This window comes from Petromyzon marinus, unplaced genomic scaffold (genome assembly GCF_048934315.1).
Source record: "Petromyzon marinus isolate PM22_M1 ecotype Great Lakes invasive population unplaced genomic scaffold, UKy_Petmar_22M1.pri1.0 PM_G_Scaffold_69, whole genome shotgun sequence".
Lineage (NCBI taxonomy): Eukaryota > Metazoa > Chordata > Hyperoartia > Petromyzontiformes > Petromyzontidae > Petromyzon > Petromyzon marinus.
In genome coordinates, this window is record NW_027423023.1 from 556,628 (window position 1) to 578,823 (window position 22,196).

Sequence of the window (22,196 nt, forward strand, 5' to 3'; positions counted from 1 at the left end):
CATCGTAAAATACAATTAATTAAGAACGGAAATGGTTTAAAACATCTTTCCAATGGTTACTAAGCCAGAATCCATCTTCTCTGTTGAAATTGTCTCTGTGCTTGTATATGTGAATGGCCTCATGAACGAATCTCTCATGGTAGCCGGTTGGTTTGCAAAGAACCTCCGTCTTGGAGAAGTCAATGTCATGTGAGCCCACTGAATTATAACAGTGATCTGGCACGGCAGAGGAGTTCGTTCTACCGTGTTTCAAGTCTGCTTTATGTTCGCGGATGCGGTCCGAGATATGTCGTTTGGTTTCTCCAATGTAGCTGCTACCACAGAGGCACTTTAGTTTGTAAACGCCCGGGTACTGTATGTCTGGAACAGCATCTTTTACAGATGGAACTAGATCACGGATTTTATGTACTGTGTTGAATCAGACCTGGATCTTGTGTTTATTCAGGATTTTGGAGATATTTTACGTGACCCCTGCAATGTAGGGTAAGGTGATGATTTTGAGTGGCTCCACAAGAGGATCCTTCTTCATGACTGGAGTGATGGCTTTGCAGATTGTGTAGTCGGAGTATCCATTAGCCCTGAGAGCCTGGTATACGTGCTTGAGTTCACTGGTAATGTGTTCCTGGTCGGAAATGCATTTGGCTCTATGGTATAGAGTCTTGATGAGGGAGTTCTTCTGGGATGGATGGTGGTGGGAATCCGGTTTCAAGTAAGCATCTGTATGGGTAGCTTTCCTGTAGACAGAGTGGCTCATTGAACCATCATGTCTTCTTTTAATTAAGACATCCAAAAAGGGTAGTTTGCCATCTTTTTCGACCTCCATGGTAAATCTGATGGCTGGGTGTATGTAACATTTTAGCTAAAGGTCTAAACTTTGCTGTCACACCGAGACACTTACCGGTTAATGATATCATTGCCCATGTCGACGTTGCACTCAAGGGCTTGAGTCACATCTTTGCAGACGTAGCAAGATCTGAAATCACTGCAACCCTCAAAAACACTAAGTTGCCACCCAGCAACATCAGCAAAGACGAACGTTTTGAATTATCTCAATTAAAAAAGAAAAGTGATATTGTCGTCCTCTCAGCCGACAAGGGCAATGCCACTGTCATCATGGACAAAACAGAATATAACAACAAAATCAATTGAGTGTACTTGTTGACAAGCATGTTCTGCCATTGCCGACAGTTGTGTTAAGATAATTTAATATTTCTCTGATGTTTTTTTAGTCTTACGCGGATGTTACGTCCAGTCTGTCCAATGTAGCAGCTGCCACATAAACAATTAATCCGATATACACCTTCTGTTGATAATTTAGGTAATGCGTCTTTAGTGCAAGATATTAGTTTTTGAATTTGGTGTACTGTACCAAATCTTACTGTAATGTTTTGCTTTTGCAAAACACGGGCTAATTTGTCAGTTACTCCTGAGATATATGGAATTTTTATTGTTTTAACAATCTGGTCGCTTTCAGCAGTATTGCTTTGCAATCGTGATTTGGCATTCAGTGCTCTGTTAATTTGAGCATTATTGTAGCCATTCTGTCGTAGTGCGTCTTTAACGTGTTTAATCTCTCTCACTAGACTCTCACCATCTGACACTGCTTTAGCCCGATGTATGAGCGTCTTGATAAGAGAGGATTTCTGAGCTGGATGATGATGTGATTCTGCATTCAGATAGGCATCAGTGTGCGTTTACTTTCTGTAAACGCTGTGTGTTATTTTACCGTTTAGGCCATGTCCAAGCAAAACATCTAGGAATGGGAGTGTGTTATTCACCTCCATTTCCATGGTGAACTGTATGGCCGGGTTTTGTGCATTGAGATGATTTAGAAAATCATTAAGTGTATCTTTACCATGTGGCCAGACAACCAAAGTGTCATCCACATATCTAAACCAAAAGGATGGTTGTAATGTGCTCGAGGCAAGTGCTCTTATTTCAAAGTTTTCCATGTACAAATTTGCTATAGCAGGGGATAAAGGAGAACCCATTGCTGCTCCTTCCTGTTATCCTACTCAAACTGTAAATGTGGATTCACTCTTCAACACACCGGTGGGCTAAAGTAGTGAATTGTCTTTTGTCAACGTGACACTTTTTTTGCTGATTGGCCGTGTCGGGTGGTGGAGGGTTACGACACATTTATAAATAAACACGATCTAACCCAAAAACCTTTATTATGAATAAAATAACGGTACTGACTGGGCTAATGATAAAATAACGGTACTCACTGGGCTAATGATAAAATAACGGTACTCACTGAATTAATGATAAAATAACGGTACTCACTGGGCTAATGATAAAATAACGGTACTCACTGGGCCAATGATGAAATAACGGTACTGACTGGGCTAATGATAAAATAACGGTACTCACTGGGCTAATGATAAAATAATGGTACTCGCTGGGCTAATGATAAAATAACGGTACTCGCTGGGCTAATGATAAAATAACGGGACTCGCTGGGCTAATGATAAAATAACGGTACTCACTGGGCTAATGATAAAATAACGGTACTGACTGGACTAATGATAAAATAACAGTACTCACTGGGCTAATGATAAAATAACGGTACTCACTGGGCTAATGATAAAATAACGGTACTCACTGGGCTAATGATAAAATAACGGTACTCATTGGGCTAATGATAAAATAACGGTACTCACTGGGCTAATGATAAAATAACGGTACTCACTGGGCTAATGATAAAATAACGGTACTCACTGGGCTAATGATAAAATAACCATACTCACTGGGCTAATGATAAAATAACCATACTCACTGGGCTAATGATAAAATAACGGTACTCACTGGGCTAATGATAAAATAACGGTACTCACTGGGTTGATGATAAAATAACAGTACTCGCTGGGCTAATGATAAAATAACGGTACTCGTTGGGCTAATGATAAAATAACGGTACTCGCTGGGCTAATGATAAAATAACGGTACTCGCTGGGCTAATGATAAAATAACGGTACTCACTGGGCTAATGATAAAATAACGGTACTGACTGGACTAATGATAAAATAACAGTACTCACTGGGCTAATGATAAAATAACGGTACTGACTGGGCTAATGATAAAATAATGGTACTCACCGGCCTAATTATAAAATAACGGTACTCACTGGGCTAATGATAAAATAACGGTACTCACTGGGCCAATGATAAAATAACGGTACTGACTGGGCTAATGATAAAATAACGGTACTCACTGGGCTAATGATAAAATAATGGTACTCGCTGGGCTAATGATAAAATAACGGTACTCGCTGGGCTAATGATAAAATAACGGTACTCGCTGGGCTAATGATAAAATAACGGTACTCACTGGGCTAATGATAAAATAACGGTACTGACTGGACTAATGATAAAATAACAGTACTCACTGGGCTAATGATAAAATAACGGTACTCACTGGGCTAATGATAAAATAACGGTACTCACTGGGCTAATGATAAAATAACGGTACTCACTGGGCTAATGATAAAATAACGGTACTCACTGGGCTAATGATAAAATAACGGTACTCACTGGGCTAATGATAAAATAACGGTACTCACTGGGCTAATGATAAAATAACCATACTCACTGGGCTAATGATAAAATAACCATACTCACTGGGCTAATGATAAAATAACGGTACTCACTGGGCTAATGATAAAATAACGGTACTCACTGGGTTGATGATAAAATAACAGTACTCGCTGGGCTAATGATAAAATAACGGTACTCGCTGGGCTAATGATAAAATAACGGTACTGACTGGGCTAATGATAAAATAACAGTACTCACTGGACTAATGATTAAATAACGGTACTGACTGGGCTAATGATAAAATAACGGTACTCACTGGGCTAATGATAAAATAATGGTACTGACCGGGCTAATGATAAAATAACGGTACTCACTGGGCTAATGATTAAACAACGGTACTCACTGGGCTAATGATAAAACAATGGTACTCACTGGGCTAATGATAAAATAACGGTACTGACCGGGCTAATGATAAAATAACAATACTCACTGGGATATTGATAAAATAACGGTACTCACTGGGCTAATGATAAAATAACGGTACTCACTCGGCTAATGATAAAATAACGGTACTCACTGGGCTAATGATAAAATAACAGTACTCACTGGGCTAATGATAAAATAACGGTACTCACTGGGCTAATGATAAAATAACGGTACTCACTGGGCTAATGATAAAATAACGGTACTCACTTGGCTAATGATAAAATTACGGTACTCACTGGGCTAATGATAAAATAACCATACTCACTGGGCTAATGATAAAATAACGGTACTCACTGGGCTAATGATAAAATAACGGTACTCACTGGGCTAATGATAAAATAACGGTACTCACTGAGTTGATGATAAAATAACAGTACTCGCTGGGCTAATGATAAAATAACAGTACTCACTGGGTTGATGATAAAATAACAGTACTCGCTGGGCTAATGATAAAATAACGGTACTGACTGGGCTAATGATAAAATAATGGTACTCACCGGCCTAATTATAAAATAACGGTACTCACTGGGCTAATGATAAAATAACGGTACTCACTGGGCTAATGATAAAATAACGGTACTGACTGGGTTAATGATAAAATAACGGTACTCATTGTGCTAATGATAAAATAACGGTACTCACTGGGCTAATGATAATATCACGGTACTCACTGGGCTAATGATAAAATAACGCTACTGACTGGGCTAATGATAAAATAACGGTACTCACTGGGCTAATGATAAAATAACGGTACTCACTGGGCTAATGATAAAATAACAGTACTCACTGGACTAATGATTAAATAACGGTACTGACTGGGCTAATGATAAAATAACGGTACTCACTGGGCTAATGACAAAATAACGGTACTGACCGGGCTAATGATAAAATAACGGTACTCACTGGGCTAATGATTAAACAACGGTACTCACTGGGCTAATGATAAAACAATGGTACTCACTGGGCTAATGATAAAATAACGGTACTGACCGGCTAATGATAAAATAACGATACTCACTGGGATAATGATAAAATAACTATACTCACTGGGCTAATGATAAAATAACGGTACTCACTGGGCTAATGATAAAATAACGGTACTCACTGGGCTAATGATAAAATAACCATACTCACTGGGCTAATGATAAAATAACGGTACTCACTGGGCTAATGATAAAATAACGGTACTCACTGTGCTAATGATAAAATAACAGTACTCACTGGGCTAATGATAAAATAACGGTACTCACTCGGCTAATGATAAAATAACGGTACTCACTGGGCTAATGATAAAATAACAGTACTCACTGGGCTAATGATAAAATAACGGTACTCACTGGGCTAATGATAAAATAACGGTACTCACTGGGCTAATGATAAAATTACGGTACTCACTGGGCTAATGATAAAATAACCATACTCACTGGGCTAATGATAAAATAACGGTACTCACTGGGCTAATGATAAAATAACGGTACTCACTGGGCTAATGATAAAATAACGGTACTCACTGAGTTGATGATAAAATAACAGTACTCGCTGGGCTAATGATAAAATAACAGTACTCACTGGGTTGATGATAAAATAACAGTACTCGCTGGGCTAATGATAAAATAACGGTACTCGCTGGGCTAATGATAAAATAACGGTACTGACTGGGCTAATGATAAAATAATGGTACTCACCGGCCTAATTATAAAATAACAGTACTCACTGGGCTAATGATAAAATAACGGTACTCACTGGGCTAATGATAAAATAACGGTACTGACTGGGTTAATGATAAAATAACGGTACTCATTGTGCTAATGATAAAATAACGGTACTCACTGGGCTAATGATAATATCACGGTACTCACTGGGCTAATGATAAAATAACGCTACTGACTGGGCTAATGATAAAATAACGGTACTCACTGGGCTAATGATAAAATAACGGTACTCACTGGGCTAATGATAAAATAACAGTACTCACTGGACTAATGATTAAATAACGGTACTGACTGGGCTAATGATAAAATAACGGTACTCACTGGGCTAATGACAAAATAACGGTACTGACCGGGCTAATGATAAAATAACGGTACTCACTGGGCTAATGATTAAACAACGGTACTCCCTGGGCTAATGATAAAACAATGGTACTCACTGGGCTAATGATAAAATAACGGTACTGACCGGCTAATGATAAAATAACGATACTCACTGGGATAATGATAAAATAACTATACTCACTGGGCTAATGATAAAATAACGGTACTCACTGGGCTAATGATAAAATAACGGTACTCACTGGGCTAATGATAAAATAACCATACTCACTGGGCTAATGATAAAATAACGGTACTCACTGGGCTAATGATAAAATAACGGTACTCACTGTGCTAATGATAAAATAACAGTACTCACTGGGCTAATGATAAAATAACGGTACTCACTGGGCTATTGATAAAATAACGGTACTCACTGGGCTAATGATAAAATAATGGTACTCACTGGGCTAATGATAAAATAACGGTACTCACTGGGCTAATGATAAAATAACGGTACTCACTGGGCTAATGATAAAATAACGGTACTCACTGGGCTAATGATAAAATAACCATACTCACTGGGCTAATGATAAAATAACGGTACTCACTGGGCTAATGATAAAATAACGGTACTCACTGGGCTAATGATAAAATAATGGTACTCACTGGGTTGATGATAAAATAACAGTACTCGCTGGGCTAATGATAAAATAACGGTACTCACTGGGCTAATGATAAAATAACGGTACTGACTGGACTAATGATAAAATAACAGTACTCACTGGGCTAATGATAAAATAACGGTACTCACTGGGCTAATGATAAAATAACGGTACTCACTGGGCTAATGATAAAATAACGGTACTCACTGGGCTAATGATAAAATAACGGTACTCACTGGGCTAATGATAAAATAACGGTACTCACTGGGCTAATGATGAAATAACCATACTCACTGGGCTAATGATAAAATAACGGTACTCACTGGGCTAATGATAAAATAACGGTACTCACTGGGCTAATGATAAAATAACGGTACTCACTGGGTTGATGATAAAATAACAGTACTCGCTGGGCTAATGATAAAATAATGGTACTCGCTGGGCTAATGATAAAATAACGGTACTGACTGGGCTAATGATAAAATAATGGTACTCACCGGCCTAATGATAAAATAACGGTACTCACTGGGCTAATGATAAAATAACAGTACTCACTGGGCTAATGATAAAATAACGGTACTGACTGGGTTAATGATAAAATAACGGTACTCACTGTGCTAATGATAAAATAACGGTACTCACTGGGCTAATGATAATATCACGGTACTCACTGGGCTAATGATAAAATAACGCTACTGACTGGGCTAATGATAAAAGAACGGTACTCACTGGGCTAATGATAAAATAACGGTACCGTGCATTAGTGCACCTGTGTGGTGCCACAACAGCGAAGCCGCTCCATCGAAACCGTGGCCGTCGCTGTGCTGCTGCGACCGAGAAGCCACCCGGCTCCCGTCACAGCACTTCCCCCCCCCCCCCACATAAACACACACACTCACGTAGGGCCTCGTGGGGAGGGGGCGGGCACCTGCCCTGAGTTTTTACCCGAGAGGCCCCCTCGTGGGGGTGCTCCACGGTTTCTCAGGGCCAGGGAATTGGCAGGCACCCCCCCCCCCCCCCCCCAGGCCAAATGACACTGGGGCGCCGTGGCTTAACTTAAATGACCACCCATGATGCACCGCGGGTTAGCGCCTCTCCCCATGATGCACCGCGGGTTAGCCTCTCTACCCATGATGCACCGCGGATTAACGGTTCTACCCATGATGCACCGCGGATTGGCGGCGCGAGGGCTTTGAAGATCAACAGGAGGGAGGGATCGAGGAGCCGTCACCTCACTGTTACTCGCACGTCCGTGAGACGGGGCAGAGAGCAGCCAGATTCCGTTTGCAGCATCATCTTGCCGCGACCTCCATCGCCGCGAGGTCGGACCGCAAGTACGAGGGAGAGAGGTAAGACTAAAGGTGGCGAAATTCGGAGAGAAAATAGAGAGAGCGGACAGGTCGATTAAGTATCGGGCAGTAGAGAGATAGGTTAGACCTGTCCTGCTGGTCCGCACTGACACGCACAGTCTAGTCTGTTTATTCGTGGAGAATAAATAATCGACGGTAAAATAAAACAAGATTACGCAATTCAAGCGCGTGATGGTGCTGCTGCTGCTGGCGGTGGTTACCGCGTGTGTAGAGCTGCGCTGTGAGGTACACGGGTACGCGCGTGCATAATCATACAACGGTTGTTGCGGTTGTGGCAGTGGTAGTTGTGGCTATCGTGGTGGTGGTGGGCAGTGTGGTCGGTGGCACGACTGGTGGTGCTCGTGCGGAGCCGCGGTCGCGCATCTTTACACAGCTATTTATAGCGCGAGTCGTAGCGGACGAAGGGAGCGACGCGCGGGTAGTCGCCGCGCTATTTTTAGCGTGGGCACGTGGTGGGTAACCGCGCGTGGCCGAGTGTGGGCAGCGGCGTATACCTGGGTACGCGTAGGGGAAATGCACGCGGGGAGCGTGTGTGTGTGCGAATGACCCGAGGTGGCCGAGAGCCAGCCAAGAGACGTGTCTCGTAGGAGTTTGCGCGGAGGCAGCGAGCTCGGAGCTGCGAACGGCAGCAACGAGGAGGGAAGAGGAGGAGGAAGAAGAAGATGAGGGGCAGCAGCCCCCACGCACTTGCTGCTAACAGAAAATCAATCTCGTGTTCCGGTGCCACAGCCGTTCCGTGTATTTGCACTCTTTCAGCTCGCTGTCGCATCAATGCGCACGCCTCCAATGCCCCGGAGGAGAACTCATTAGCAAGCACGGCCAACGCCACTGCCTGGGAAAGCGCTCCAACAGGACAAAATGAATCCACGACAGAATGAATAATAAATTACGGTCGCATTTTAGGCCCACATATGGAATAATCAGGCGTGGATTTACCCATATGTGGAATACCGCTACGGGAATCGACGTATTTTAATGACCCAACAATCTTCAAATAAACGGGGAATCGACCGATTTTTTTTTACCATGCAAAATCTCGAACACTGCTTGATCCATGCTCAAGCACACAGAAACAGGTGTTCAAAATATCACAGCTTGATCCATGCTTGATCATTCCGCCGCGGATTCATTATCTCCCGTTACAGCGCGCCTGTCGGGAAGCACGTGTTTTATTACAGAGTGCGGTGTAGCGCACGCGCCTGCAGACATTACGTAATCCACCGGGTATTAATAATAGCAACTCTGCCCCTGCCGCGCGCATGTCACTTGCGGAGATGCGAGAGGCGCGCAGAAGTAAAACTATGACCCAGTTCAAAATGTCCATAAAGATTGATTCCTTTGAGAGAGAAAAAAAATGCCGTGCCATTTATTACTTACTTATCCATCTCTTATCCATCTCTTATCCATCTCTTGTCCATCTCTAATCCGTCACTGTGCCATCACTCCTGGCATGAATCGTCCATGCAGCCATTATTCATGAGCTGTAAAAATAATAATGTACAGCCTTTAGTCAATCCACTGCTGAACAACATACAGCGGTATACAACAACATACCTGTCCTGGGCCTTCCCAAGGTCAACTCAGCCTTAAATATCCGACTGATGTCGTGTGTGAACATCAGCACTGGGGAGACAAAGGTGGCGAGGCCATGCTGTAGATGACACCACAATTGGCGTGCTATGCTGGTCTTTATAGGTGCCTGCAGTCTGCATGTGTCTCTGTGGTATATTAAAAGCCAAGTAAGAGATCTGGGTATTTGTTTGCTTGATGTATGCGCTATGCAATGTCAGACTGAAGCACACATTAACATGAATAATAAATGTCATTTAACATTTATATACAGCCTAAAACCAAAACAACAGTGAATCTTCACCCACTCACTCACCACTCACTCACCACACTGCAGGTCACAACAACACTCACTCACTACTCACTCACCACACTGCAGGTCACGACAACACTTACCCACTCACCACCCACTCACCACACTGTAGGTCACAGCAACACTCACTCACCCACTCACTCACCCACTCACCACACTGCAGGTCACACCAACCACTCACCACACTGCAGGTCACAACAACACTCACTCATCCACTCACCCACTCACTCACCACTCAGGTCAGGACAACGGTCACTCACCCATTCACCCAGCCACTCACTCACCACACTGCAGGCCAAGATGATGATGATCATCATCATCATCTTGATCATCATCCAGCGGTGGATTGACAGAGTGATGTGAGAGAGACAGAGAGAGATTAAATGGAAGCCATTTCATTTAATCTCTCTCTGTCTACTCGTATTTAGATGGATTCACACTCTGTTGATATTCTCTGTCAGACACTCAGATATCTCTCTATCAATATAGATGGATATTTAAAAAAAAACCTGCGTGTGACGCTGTTGGGCCACAAGGGCTGTTAGAGAGGCACCGATGGAAGCTCCCACACCCGTCCGCCTTTGTCTTCCCAACTGCGGATATTAAAAAAAAAGTGTTTTTTTACTCCACCCGCACTGAAGGCCAAAGGGCGCTCTATGGGACTCACAGAACCGGTTCCGACACCGTTCGCCACTGATGACAGCCGTGGTCGGTAATGGAACTGCTCTTAGTAGAAGCTGCTGCTGGGTTCGTGGAGCGTAGATGCGCTAACCACTGCGCTACCGCTCCCCGTACACACACACACATATATAAAACTACACGCGTGTCTATTCGTACTTCATGTGTACATGACGTTATCATCATGCACACTCGACGTGGTCAATCAACTGCTGGATGAAGTCTCCGTGGGCTCCATGCTACAGCCATATCCCACCATCCTGCCAAGCGACACACACACACAAATATAATAATAATTATTATTTTTTGACTTAAAACTTTCGTCAATGCCGACATTCGTATTCTGGGTTCTTTCGGTAAAGTTACGTAGAAGGAAAATACAAAATAAATTTTACATTCAAAATAATAAATGTAAAATAATAAAAGCTGTTTATTTAGGTCATTCGGTAAAGTCACGTATAAAGGTTCAAAGGAAATAACAAAAAAAAGTTGTAAGTCTAAAATTGTATTTCTTACACTTGGCCAAAAGAATGGGGGAGGGCGGTATCGCGTGATTTCAAGAGGACATTTGGAAACCATATAAAGCAACACAGACGGTCGGTCTGTGTTGCTTTATATGGTTTCCAAATTTTGCTAAAACCTGTTTAATTTAGTGCGCTCCTCTGTGTATATATCTGCAGTTATGTGTTTCCTCTCTTAAATTTAGCTCTTCTGTACCTGATGATTGCTTTTGTTGCAATCGAAACGTCGTACGCTATTATGTAATTTTATTATTTCTTATGCCTACGTGACTCTACTGAATGTTATTAATTAGGAACGGGGGCGTGACCAAGGGCGGAGCCTGAAAAGGGGGCGTGGCCAATGGATGGTCCTGGAAAGGGGCGTAGTCAAGGGGCGGGGCCTAAGAAGGGGCGTGACCAAAGGGCCACGCCCACGAAGGCCGAGTCCCGGGAGCGATGGCGTCTGTTCGCCGTCTCTGAGAAGGATTCCGCCGGCTCCGACCCCGGCTCCTCGGCGTCGGCCTCTTCGGTCTCCGCTCTTTGCGCAGCAGGTAGAGTGTCACGACGAGGAGCTGTCCTCGTCACCATTGCATCGTCATCCCCGTGGAGTGTGTGTGTCTCGTTACCCGTGGTGGTCACCACACACACGCGGCACGCAGTAGTGAGCTGCTAGATGCCAGCCAAGAGCAGCACAAAGTGGAGCCCTCTCTCCATCTCTCTCTCTCCCTCTCTCTCTCCCTCTCTCTCTCGCCCTCTCCCTCTCTTTTTTTACGATCAGAAGAAACAAGGAGATGCTCGGTGTAGTCGGCTCTTTGCTCCGTTCATCATTTCGGTTTTTTTGTGTTTTTTTAATGCTTTGCTTTATATAAACCACCCCCCTTTTAAGTGAAAGACCTAAAAAAAATATTTTTTTTCTTTCCCCTTCCCTCTCTCTCTCTCCCTCTATCTCCCTCTCTCTCTCTCGCTCTCCCTCTCTCTCCCTCTCTCTCTCTCTCTCTCTCTCCCCCTCTTTCTCTCCCTCTCGCTCTCTCTCGCTCTCTCTCCCTCTCTCCAGGCATGGTCCTTGTGGCTCCTCAGGGTGTCCTGTTGGTGGAACCGGACCATGTAGGAGTAGAGCACCTTCCTCTTTACATTTGCGAAGGCCACCTCCGGTAGGTCTTCTAGCCGGCACAGGTTGTGATCCGCCTTCGTTTGTCGGCATTGGCGATGCAGTGGCACGACTGAGAGCTCCGGTGGAGGGGGATCGAGAGGGGCCTCGTCATCCCCAACGCCGATGGGGGGCGTTCTCCCCGCTGCCGCTGAGAAGGCCCCTTTGGCTTCGGCCAGGATCCAGGCAACCACCCGGAGCGACTGCAGCCCTGTCTTTGCAGCCACGTCTGCTGGTCCGAACCACCGGCCCCTTGTTTCAGGCTCCACCAGATCTCCCATCCTGGTGAGCCGCGCGTTGGCGAGGCGCCTCTCCATGCCAGGGGTGGTGGTGGTGGATGGCAGCTTTGTCTGTGGGTTCCTGAGGATCGGTTCGAAGACCAGATCCTCAGCCGATTGCAGTTGGTTCAGCCTCCTGACGGCGAGGGAGCTCCATGTCTGCAGGACGCTTCTGTAGAAGGGTGGCAGCTGTCCCAGTGGGAGGCCCTGCAGGTCCATGTAGAATAGTTACTTGGAGCACTGCAGACCCCCCAGCTGTTTCAGGAGGAAGGAGGCCGTGACGCTCCAGGCCGGTGCAGGGGCGGCGTGCAGGAACTTTTGCGCTGCCTGCAGTCGGAAGGTGGCCAGCTGACTCCGCACGCACACCAGCCCATGACCGCCCTCGTCCAGTGGCAGGGCCAGGACCCCAGCCGCGACCCGGTGTCCTCCACCCGACCAGAAGAAGTCGAGGACTCGCTTCTGAAGTGCGTTGACGAGGCTCATGGGGGGGTGCAGGGAGAAGAGTCGGTGCCACAGCATGGACGTCACCAGCTGGTTCACCACCAACGTCTTTGTCCTGAAGGTGAGGAACTTGCACAGGCGACTCCAGGTGGCCAGCAGCTCCTTCACCTTCTCCTCCAGCTCGACCCAGTTCCTCTGCGGTGGTTCCTCCTCTGGTCCGAGGAACACCCCCAGGTGGTGCAGCGATGTTGTGCTCCAATTGATGGCTTTTGCCTTCTCGGGACACTCGGTCATGTCCCACGCTCCAACCAGCAGGCCGCTGCACTTTTGCCAGTTCATCTTTGATGAAGAGGCTTTCGAAAAGACCTCCTGGCACTCATGCAGCAGGGCGACATCAGCCAGGGAGCGCAGGATGAGGAGGACGTTGTCGGCGTATACCGTCAGGACCAACTTGACGCTTGGTTCCCTCAGCACCAGGCCGCTGAGTCTCCGCCTTATGAGATTCAGGAAAGGCTCTAATGCCAGGGCATAAAGTTGGCCCGACAATGGGCATCCGTGTCTCATTCCTCGCTCGAATTTGACCGGGGCAGTGAGGGCGCCGTTGATCTTGATCATGCACTCCGCCTTGGTGTAGAGTAGGCGGATCGTTCGGACAAAGGCATCCCCAAAACCCAAGGTCTTGAGGGTTCCCAGCAGGTACTTGTGGTCCACTCTGTCAAAAGCCTTTTCCTGGTCAAGAGCAAGAAACGCAATTGGGATGCCCAACCTCTGGGACACCGCGATGAGGTCCCTGACCAGGAAGATGCCGTCGTGGATGGTTCGTCTGGGGATGGTGTAGGACTGGTCCCCGTGTACGACTTGTGCAATCACCCCTTTCAGTCGCAGGGAGAGAGCCTTCGTCAATATTTTGTAGTCTGTGTTCAGGAGGGAGACCGGACGCCAGTTTTGTAGGTGCCTCAGGTCTCCGTTCTTGGGAAGCAGAGTGAGCACCGCCCTCCTCCAAGACTGAGGCATCACCCCAGTGACTGAGGCTTCCTCCAGCACCTCTCTGTAGTCCTCCCGCAGGGATGGCCAAAAAGCGGCGTAAAATTCCCCTGTTAGGCCGTCTAACCCTGGGGATTTATTTGGGGCCAGTCCTCTTACAGCTGCGTCAAGGTCAGTCCTGGTGAGCTTTTGCTCTAGCAGCTCTTTCCCGTCTTCCCCCAGGGTGGGTAGACCACTCCATGCCTCCGCCTGGGCCGGTTCCGATGTTTCTTCAGGGGAGAACAGGCTGCCGTAGAAGTCTCTGATGATGGTCGACTTCTGCTGGAGTTCGTGCACCAGGACACCGTCACCATCAAATCGGCACTCCATGGATTTGCGTCTCCCATTCTGCCTCCCGAGGGAGTAGAAAAGCGGGGATCCCGTGTCGAGGTCCGTGATGAGCTTCACCCGGGATCGCACAAACGCTCCCCTCGTCTGCTCCTCATGTAGCCCTTTGAGACGCTCCCTATTCTCCTCGTATTCTTGGAGAAGAGCAGGGTCGCTGTCCTCGGCGAGGCGACCCTCCAAATTGAGGACTCGGGCTTCCATGTCGGTGATGTCCGCGTTCTTCAGTCTGGTGCTCCCCCAGGTGTATTGTTGGCACAACAGCCTGGTGTGCACTTTGCCCATATCTCTCTCTCCCTCCCCCTCTCTCTCTCCCTCTCTCTCTCTCCCTCTCTCTCTCCCTCTCTCTCTCCCTCCCTCTCTCTCTCCCTCTCTCTCTCTTTCCCTCTCTCTCCTTTTTTTAGAATTCGGTGTTTGATGGTCTGCAACCTTTTATACATCTTTAAATGAAAATAACTGAAAGTTACAATCTCCTGTATACATTGGCAAGGTTTGTTATTCGAAAAACACGACTTGCACGAAATGCTATTTTTTTTTACTCGCGGCTCGTAACTGTAAAGTAAATTGTGACGAGCAATTTGGCAGTAGACTCGCAACGATTGAGGGTTGAGTCTTCTCCATGTAGAATTATTCAGCGGGAAAGTCTGTCAAGTACTTCTTTAGCTCGTCAGCCCAATGGTTTGTCCATCAGAATTTTCTCGAGGGCGTCGTTCACGACGGACGCGTTCCCTGGTGATGGCTCTCGTCACGACCGCGAGCTTCTCCAGGGACTCTGAGACCGAGGAGGACGCATTCCCTTTAAGAGTGTGCCCCTAATCTCAGCTCGTTACCTGTATAAAAGACACCTGGGAGCCAGAAATCTTTCTGATTGAGAGGGGGTCAAATACTTATTTCCCTCATTAAAATGCAAATCAATTTATAACATTTTTTACATGCGTTATTCTGGATTGTTTTGTTGTTATTCTGTCTCTCACTGTTCAAATAAACCTACCATTAAAATGATTGACTGATCATTTCTTTGTCAGTGGGCAAACGTACAAAATCAGCAGGGGATCAAATACTTTTTTCCCTCACTGTACATAGGCGTTAAGACAAAATCCCTGCCGAGTACAGTGTAGCTTCACTGTAATACAGTAGGCGACACTGCTAATGTCAATGGCTCCGTTGTAATCAGGGGAACCAAGTGTGTGGGATTATTTTCAGCTGCGTGAAATGCACTGCACGACGACTCCACTGCAGCAGCATACTTGAAATTGGTTTTGGCTAATCAACGTTGATATAAATAGTGCAATGTATGCTCAATAAAAAAAACGTGTTGTCAAATATCAGACTGGCCCAGTCCGGAATGGTTTTTGAAACTCCTGAATGTTTATATGTATTGAAGACTCTGAATGCATTGTGTTTACTGCCAATACCAATTAGGACATGTATGCATGCCATTGCAACAAAACTTCCTTAGTTTGGGACAATGATTAGCCAAAGTTAAACCCCTGCAACACGTGTTTTCAGTTATTTGCTTTTTCGAAGGAACAGTTAACAGTTAAGCCCAACAATTGAAAACTACAAAAAAAACATACTTTAGAACAGTAAACACAACAAAGTCTGTCTTCTGATTCAATGCATTCTATCAAGATCGCGGGTTTATTGAAGACCAATTTCGAAGTAAAGTCTGCGCGGGAATTAAACGATACAATTGACAACATACCTACCCCCAAGTGAAATTTAAAATCAATTAAAAAAATACCAGCGTCTCCTCCCCAGTGGCAACAAAGTGATAGATGTGTATGCAGAGGAGACGATTGACAAGAGTTTAACTCGTTGGTGGTTTGTTCATCGTGGCAGGGCGCTGAGAGCCATCTCCTTCATCCGACGCCGGCTCACGGTGAAACGACCACGAGTCCTGTTAAAGCTGTCACCAAAGGGGGCCACAAAACAAGAGGAAGTTATCACGACAGCAAAGTATGAAACAAACCCATTTTTACGACGATTAAGGCAATGGAGAGCAAGAGCAGGCAGTGGTTAAAACAAAAATCTAGATTTTTTTTAAAGATTTATGGAGCTGTTAATCAGAACAAAGGATGTGTTTGCATTTTAGACAACTTTAAAAAAAGAGCAAATGAGACGTGGAAACCAAGTACATTTGTTGGTAATGATTAATAATTTGGATATATATAAACTCCCAGAAAACAAATTGTACGTGCTAATGTAAGATATTATTTTCATATAAAAATATTCACTGAAAAGTTACATTTGCTCTTGTGCCAGTTTAACAAAAGCTGTGTGTACAGCAGTGGACTATTTAACACATGCTGACTGATTTCTTACTATAAATGTGCTAGCTTTGAATCATACATTATTTTAACATCAATACATTTCTTTAGAACCAGTGACACAGACAAGCCTTTACCTCTGTTAAGAAGCAAAGCATGTTTTGATTTAAAGCTTTAGTGACTGCAGGGATTCATATTCTTGGTTCTTTCGGTAAAGTAGAAGGCAAACAATAAAATAATAAAAATATAAAACAATAAAATCTCACTACGTTTCGACTGCAACACAAGCAATCATCATCATGTGTGAAAACCACAGCAAGAAAATTTCACACCTGATGATGATTGCTTGTGTTGCAGTCGAAACGTCGTGAGAATTGTATTGTTTTATATTTGTATTATTTTATTGTTTTCGTTCTACGTGGTGACTTTACCGAAAGAACCAAGAATATGCAAAGCATGCTTCTGCTTCCACACATTCTGGCTACTTCTTTTCGAGGGCTTTCTCCACTCCACTGAAGAAGATCTTTTGTAGCTTCTCATCTGAGTCTACAAACCCATCGCCGTTGGCCTTGGAGTGGAGAAGTTTCCCTCCCACAATCTGCACCTCCAGGAAGCCAGTCTGCGTCGGGGTCCCCTCACCAGTTATCTCTCCAGGGAACTCGGTTGCAAGTTCATCCTTGAGGTGGTGAAACCGACTTCGGTACCCTCAGGCGCCAACAATAAACGATGTGTATTTTGAGCGGCATTGCTGCTGTAGAGGTGGTTGAGGCCGAAACGTCTGTTCTGCACCATCACTGAACCGCGTCTTATCTCCCTCGCTCTCTCCCTCTACCCTCTCTACTACCACCACTATCACTACTACTACCACCACTATCACTACTACTACCACCACTAACTACCACTACTACTGCCACCACTATTACTACCACTACTACCGCCACTATTACTACCACTACTACCGCCACTATTACTACTACTACCACCACTATTACTACTACCACTACTACTGCCACCACTCTTACTACCACTACTACCACCACTATTACCACTACTACTACCGCCACTAACTACTACTACCACCACTAACTACTACCACCACCACTATTACTACCACCACTAACTACCACTCTTACTACCACTACTACCACCACTATTACTACTATTACTACCACTACTACCACCACTAACTACTACTACCACCACTCTCACTACCACTACTATTACTATCACTACTACCACTACTATCACTAATACCACCACTACTACCACCACTATTACTACCACTACTATGATCACCACTACCACCACTATTACTACCACCACTACTATCACCACTAACTACCATTACTACCACCATTATTACTATCACCATGACTACCACTACTACTACCGCTACTGCCACTGCTACTACACTCTATACTAATGTGTAGTGTACTCTGTACGCAACTGCGCACAATTCTAAGTCACTTATAACTGCTTTGCCGTTACTTATTGCCAATTATGGACTAATATCCTATCATCTCATAGAGTCCCTGGCACGTAATAATATGCTACACAGTGGCAGTGGGTGTCGCAAAATGTCGATTTACTACTAATAATAATGATCGAATCATTGGGGAGGGCACGTGCTGTTGTATATGCCGGGTATGAACATTTTGATGAAAATAATAAAAATTTAATGAAATTTTGAAAAATGCGTATTTATCCGAAATTATAGTATTTGATGTAAATATGTGCATAAATTATGCTAATTAGAGACTCGTATTATTTAATGTGATTGTGCTAATGTGGGCAGTTATGATAATTAGGCTTCGCTTCGTTGCTCAGGGTCGTATCATCAATCGGGATCATACAGTGAATTGTATGAAGTTATGCAGGTGTGCTGTAAGTATGCTAGATTAAGCTCGGCTTTGTTGTCTAAGTTTGTATTATCTATCATTATATTACAATTATTCCTGCTTTAACATTTACTGATTATGTATTAGTGTTTATGTCAGGTCTCCAAATTCAAATCTCACCGCAGGATACAGTTCTTATTATTAAGATTATTAGGCATGAACTCAAGAAGGAAACACTCAAACACTTCTGTGTTAAGCAATTTTAACTATAAACAAAAACATGACACTTTAATATGCGAACTCTCATGCTTGGAATTACCCCCGGTACCATCGGGGAAATTTCCCTCAGTGAGCAGTACATTTAACCATCAATGGTTGCGTTGTTTGACTTTGGCAACCGCACATATGATTAATTCCACCGTATAACTCGAGCTTAGTTGGTGATAGGGAGAGTCTTTAAAACAGGCATGCAACGATATTTATACGAAAGGCAATAAAAGCAAATTATTATACCCCAAAGGCAAAAGTATACATCAATAGATTCATCGGCAAGATTATATAATTAACTAAATGTCTTGGAATAAGGGTGTGCAGCGGGGTGCTTGCCCTCCTACGGGAGATTCTTATTTTTGGCTAAGCTTTAATTAATTCGTAGACAAGATTACATGCTACAGAAACGGGTTTAACACGATGTTATCTCTGTGAGCGTGATTCATCATGTATCGATGAATCTATTGGTAATTTATGCGATTAGAAGTAAATTCACATAAAACAAAATAAGAAGAAAAAATTAATGTACTTATAAACGACGTATTATCACTCGCTGAGCCGCGATGCCTTCACGGCCAGCTGATGGTTCATGCACTTTTATAATTAGTCTTCTTATTGTGTGGGTGCGTTGGATTGTCTCTTTGGTAAATTATTGTGTGAGCAAACGCCGGGAGCGTCGTGGGTTTGTGAGGGTGGGGGAGGGTATACAAACGACGGCTGGTTCCCTATCTCTTGTCTTGGTTCCCAGCTGGTGCTGGTCGGTGTGCGTGTGGGTCGAACCCACGGCGCGCTCGCTGGCGCTGACACTCTTGCTCACGGGCGGCTGGTCAGGCTCTTTCCCCTGCTGGATGAGCCGAGTTGGCACAACGCTTGGCAGCTGGCACCCTTGCTTGGTGGCGCTGGTGGCGCTGCTGCGCACTCACTCTTGCTCCGTCTCTCTCTGGCGGTGCCGATTTCGTGTGCAGATGGTTTTCTACAAGGCTGGCTTGGCCGATGCTTGGCCCTCTCCGCCCTTTCTAGAGGTTGATTGCTTGACGCTGAGAATAACTTTCAGCGATACTCTGTCGGTCCATGCCGAACTCAGCACAGAGCATCACCTCGCCCCTCTTCTCTGCGATGCACCACACGCATTGTTGCTCTCGAGGCCATGCCCCGGAGCTGGCTTGCTGTCCTCTTCCGAGCTGCTGTGTCTTCTTGTCGAGCTGATGGTCGCCGTCTTCTGCCGCTGGTAGCTGCGATTGTGATGTATGGCCCGTGTCTCTCTTTTTATGCCAAAATTTCTTGTTAGTATCTGATATCCCGAGGATAGAGGATTCGTTTTGGCTTAGGAATAACCCTGACTGCTAGAATTATTCTTGATGCTTCGGTCAGGTGTAGAAAATTATTAAAGGTGAAAATAACATTAGTATTGAATTCACAAATGAGTAATGATCCACTGATGTAGATTGTGGCTTGGTTTTTAAGTGGAGTGAGTGTGAGGATCGATAATGTTAGCTTCATCTTTGGTCGCTAAGTTTTGGAATTTTTACCATTTGTTAGCAGAAGCATGAAAAAATTAACCAAAACGAAACGCCTGTTTGTTATCCTTCGTCGGGGGGGGGGGGCGTGTGTTTTTTTAATTTGACTTCATGACTGACCGTTTCCGTTGGTGGGAGGGTGTCATTATCTTTGCGAGAGTGATAAGACAGCTGCTCGAAAGGGGGAGGGGGGTTCTGTTTGTTTGTGCTCCCAGCGACCCCGCGAGTGATTATATGAAAACAAATATTGGCAAAATCATTAATATAAAAAAATGGAAAAAGGCCTATATACACAACAGTGCCACCCCACCCCCCACTGGCTCCGCCACTGCGAACGAGCGAACGTTGAGGAGTAATTTGGCCGCCGCAAATGTCCACGTTGGGGATGGGTCTCTGGAAAAGGTGGTCGGGAGATGTCACCTCTCTCGCCTGGTACGCAGGAGGTCGTGGGTTCGATCCCAACCCTGAAGACGCCTGCTGCTGTAGATTTGGAGTTTGCATCTCTCATCATCATCACGGTGCTAGGAGATGTTAACTACTGCGCCTGGTATTTGGCCACGTGACGACGATGATGAGCCACTTTGCTGAGCTATCGTTTACGACGGCCAGTTCGCTACTGAAAAAGCGCTACCCGGTACCTCGGTGGGGGGTGCCTTGCCTGGCAAACATAAAAATTGTTTAGTTTATGGTTGGTCTTGATCTGACATGTTACAGGAGAAGGAGGACCGATACCCCGTTAGGAGCACCGAATGAACCCGGAGACTTTCGCGGCACCCGCCTTTCCGACCGCTGCTCGGTGTCGTCATTGTCGTCATTGCCTCTCGAGTGCAGACCATGACGCTCGACAAGATGGCGTCGGCGCTCCTCCCGCTGCTGCTGCTGCTGCCGCCGTGCGGCGGCCAGCCGGAGCCGCCCTTGTGCTTAGCCAGATATTTCTACAGTGCCACCGTCTACGAGAACTCCGCGCCCAGGACGTACGTGGAGAGCCACAGCAGGATGGGGTTCTACATCGGCCGCTCGGGCTTCATACCCACGTACTCCATCGTATCCGGGGATGAGGGGGCCGGGTTCACGGCAGAGGGGTTGCACTTGGGTGACACTTTAATCTTGCGCATCCGCACGGGGAATGTGTCGTTGAACCGCGAGGAGCGCCGCGGCTACGTACTGAGGATAAGGGCGGTCACCTGGAGCCGCCTTTGTCTGGCGTTCATCACGGTCTTGGTCCGGGTGATGGACCGCAACGAATTCAGCCCGCTGTTCTCGATGTCATCGTACGGCACGAGCGACTTCAACGCGCCGGCGAGCACCGTCGGCCTCCTCGTCGCCGACGACGCGCCGGCGGGCACCGTCGTCGTTCGCGTCACCGCCACGGACGCTGACGAGGGCCCCAACGGGCGCTTCCGTTACGCCCTGGCACATCACATGTTCGCCGTGCATCCGACGAGCGGCGCTGTGATGCTCGTCAAGAGGCTGAAGCGCGATGATTGGGGGATGTACATATTGAAGGTGCTGAGAAGCTACTGGCTCGAGGTGCGCGCTACGGATCGCGGAGTCTTCCAACGCTTCTCCGCACTGCACATCTACGTGGAGGTGCAGGTACAGAAACTCGCGCGCACTCACACGTGCGTATGCACCGCTGCATTTGAAAACGGCACGATGAGAGTACCGTGTGTGGTTTTCCCCCCCACCCAAGGACGTGAACGACAACCCCCCGTGGGTGTCGCAGACGTGGTACCAGGCCGACGCTATGGAGAACTCTCATTCCGTTATATTCCAAGTGAAAGCCTGGGACCCAGACAAGGACAGCGTGCCCCAGGGCAAGGGCCTCACGTTCAACATCGTTAGTGGAGACCCACGGGGAATGTTCACCGTAAACAAAACGTCAGGTGCGGGCGGTGGTGGGGGAGGAGAGCAAATTCA

The 22,196-nt window shown here is 45.8% G+C and overlaps 1 protein-coding gene and 1 pseudogene across 1 annotated transcript in view; one reads left to right on the plus strand and one right to left on the minus strand.

Annotated features, from left to right (window-relative positions):
• The first annotated feature begins 11,576 nt into the window (after positions 1 to 11,576).
• LOC142920147 (protocadherin Fat 3-like) overlaps positions 11,577 to 22,196 on the plus strand; it is a 35,084-nt gene continuing 24,464 nt past the window's right edge. The window contains exons 1-3 of the mRNA XM_076062613.1: positions 11,577 to 11,698; positions 20,991 to 21,872; positions 21,970 to 22,162. Coding sequence (XP_075918728.1) covers positions 21,111 to 21,872; positions 21,970 to 22,162 — 955 coding nt within the window. The 5' untranslated portion in view covers positions 11,577 to 11,698; positions 20,991 to 21,110. The remainder of the gene's footprint in view (positions 11,699 to 20,990; positions 21,873 to 21,969; positions 22,163 to 22,196) is intronic.
• Positions 17,129 to 17,453, minus strand: LOC142920144 (selenoprotein W pseudogene; annotated as a pseudogene).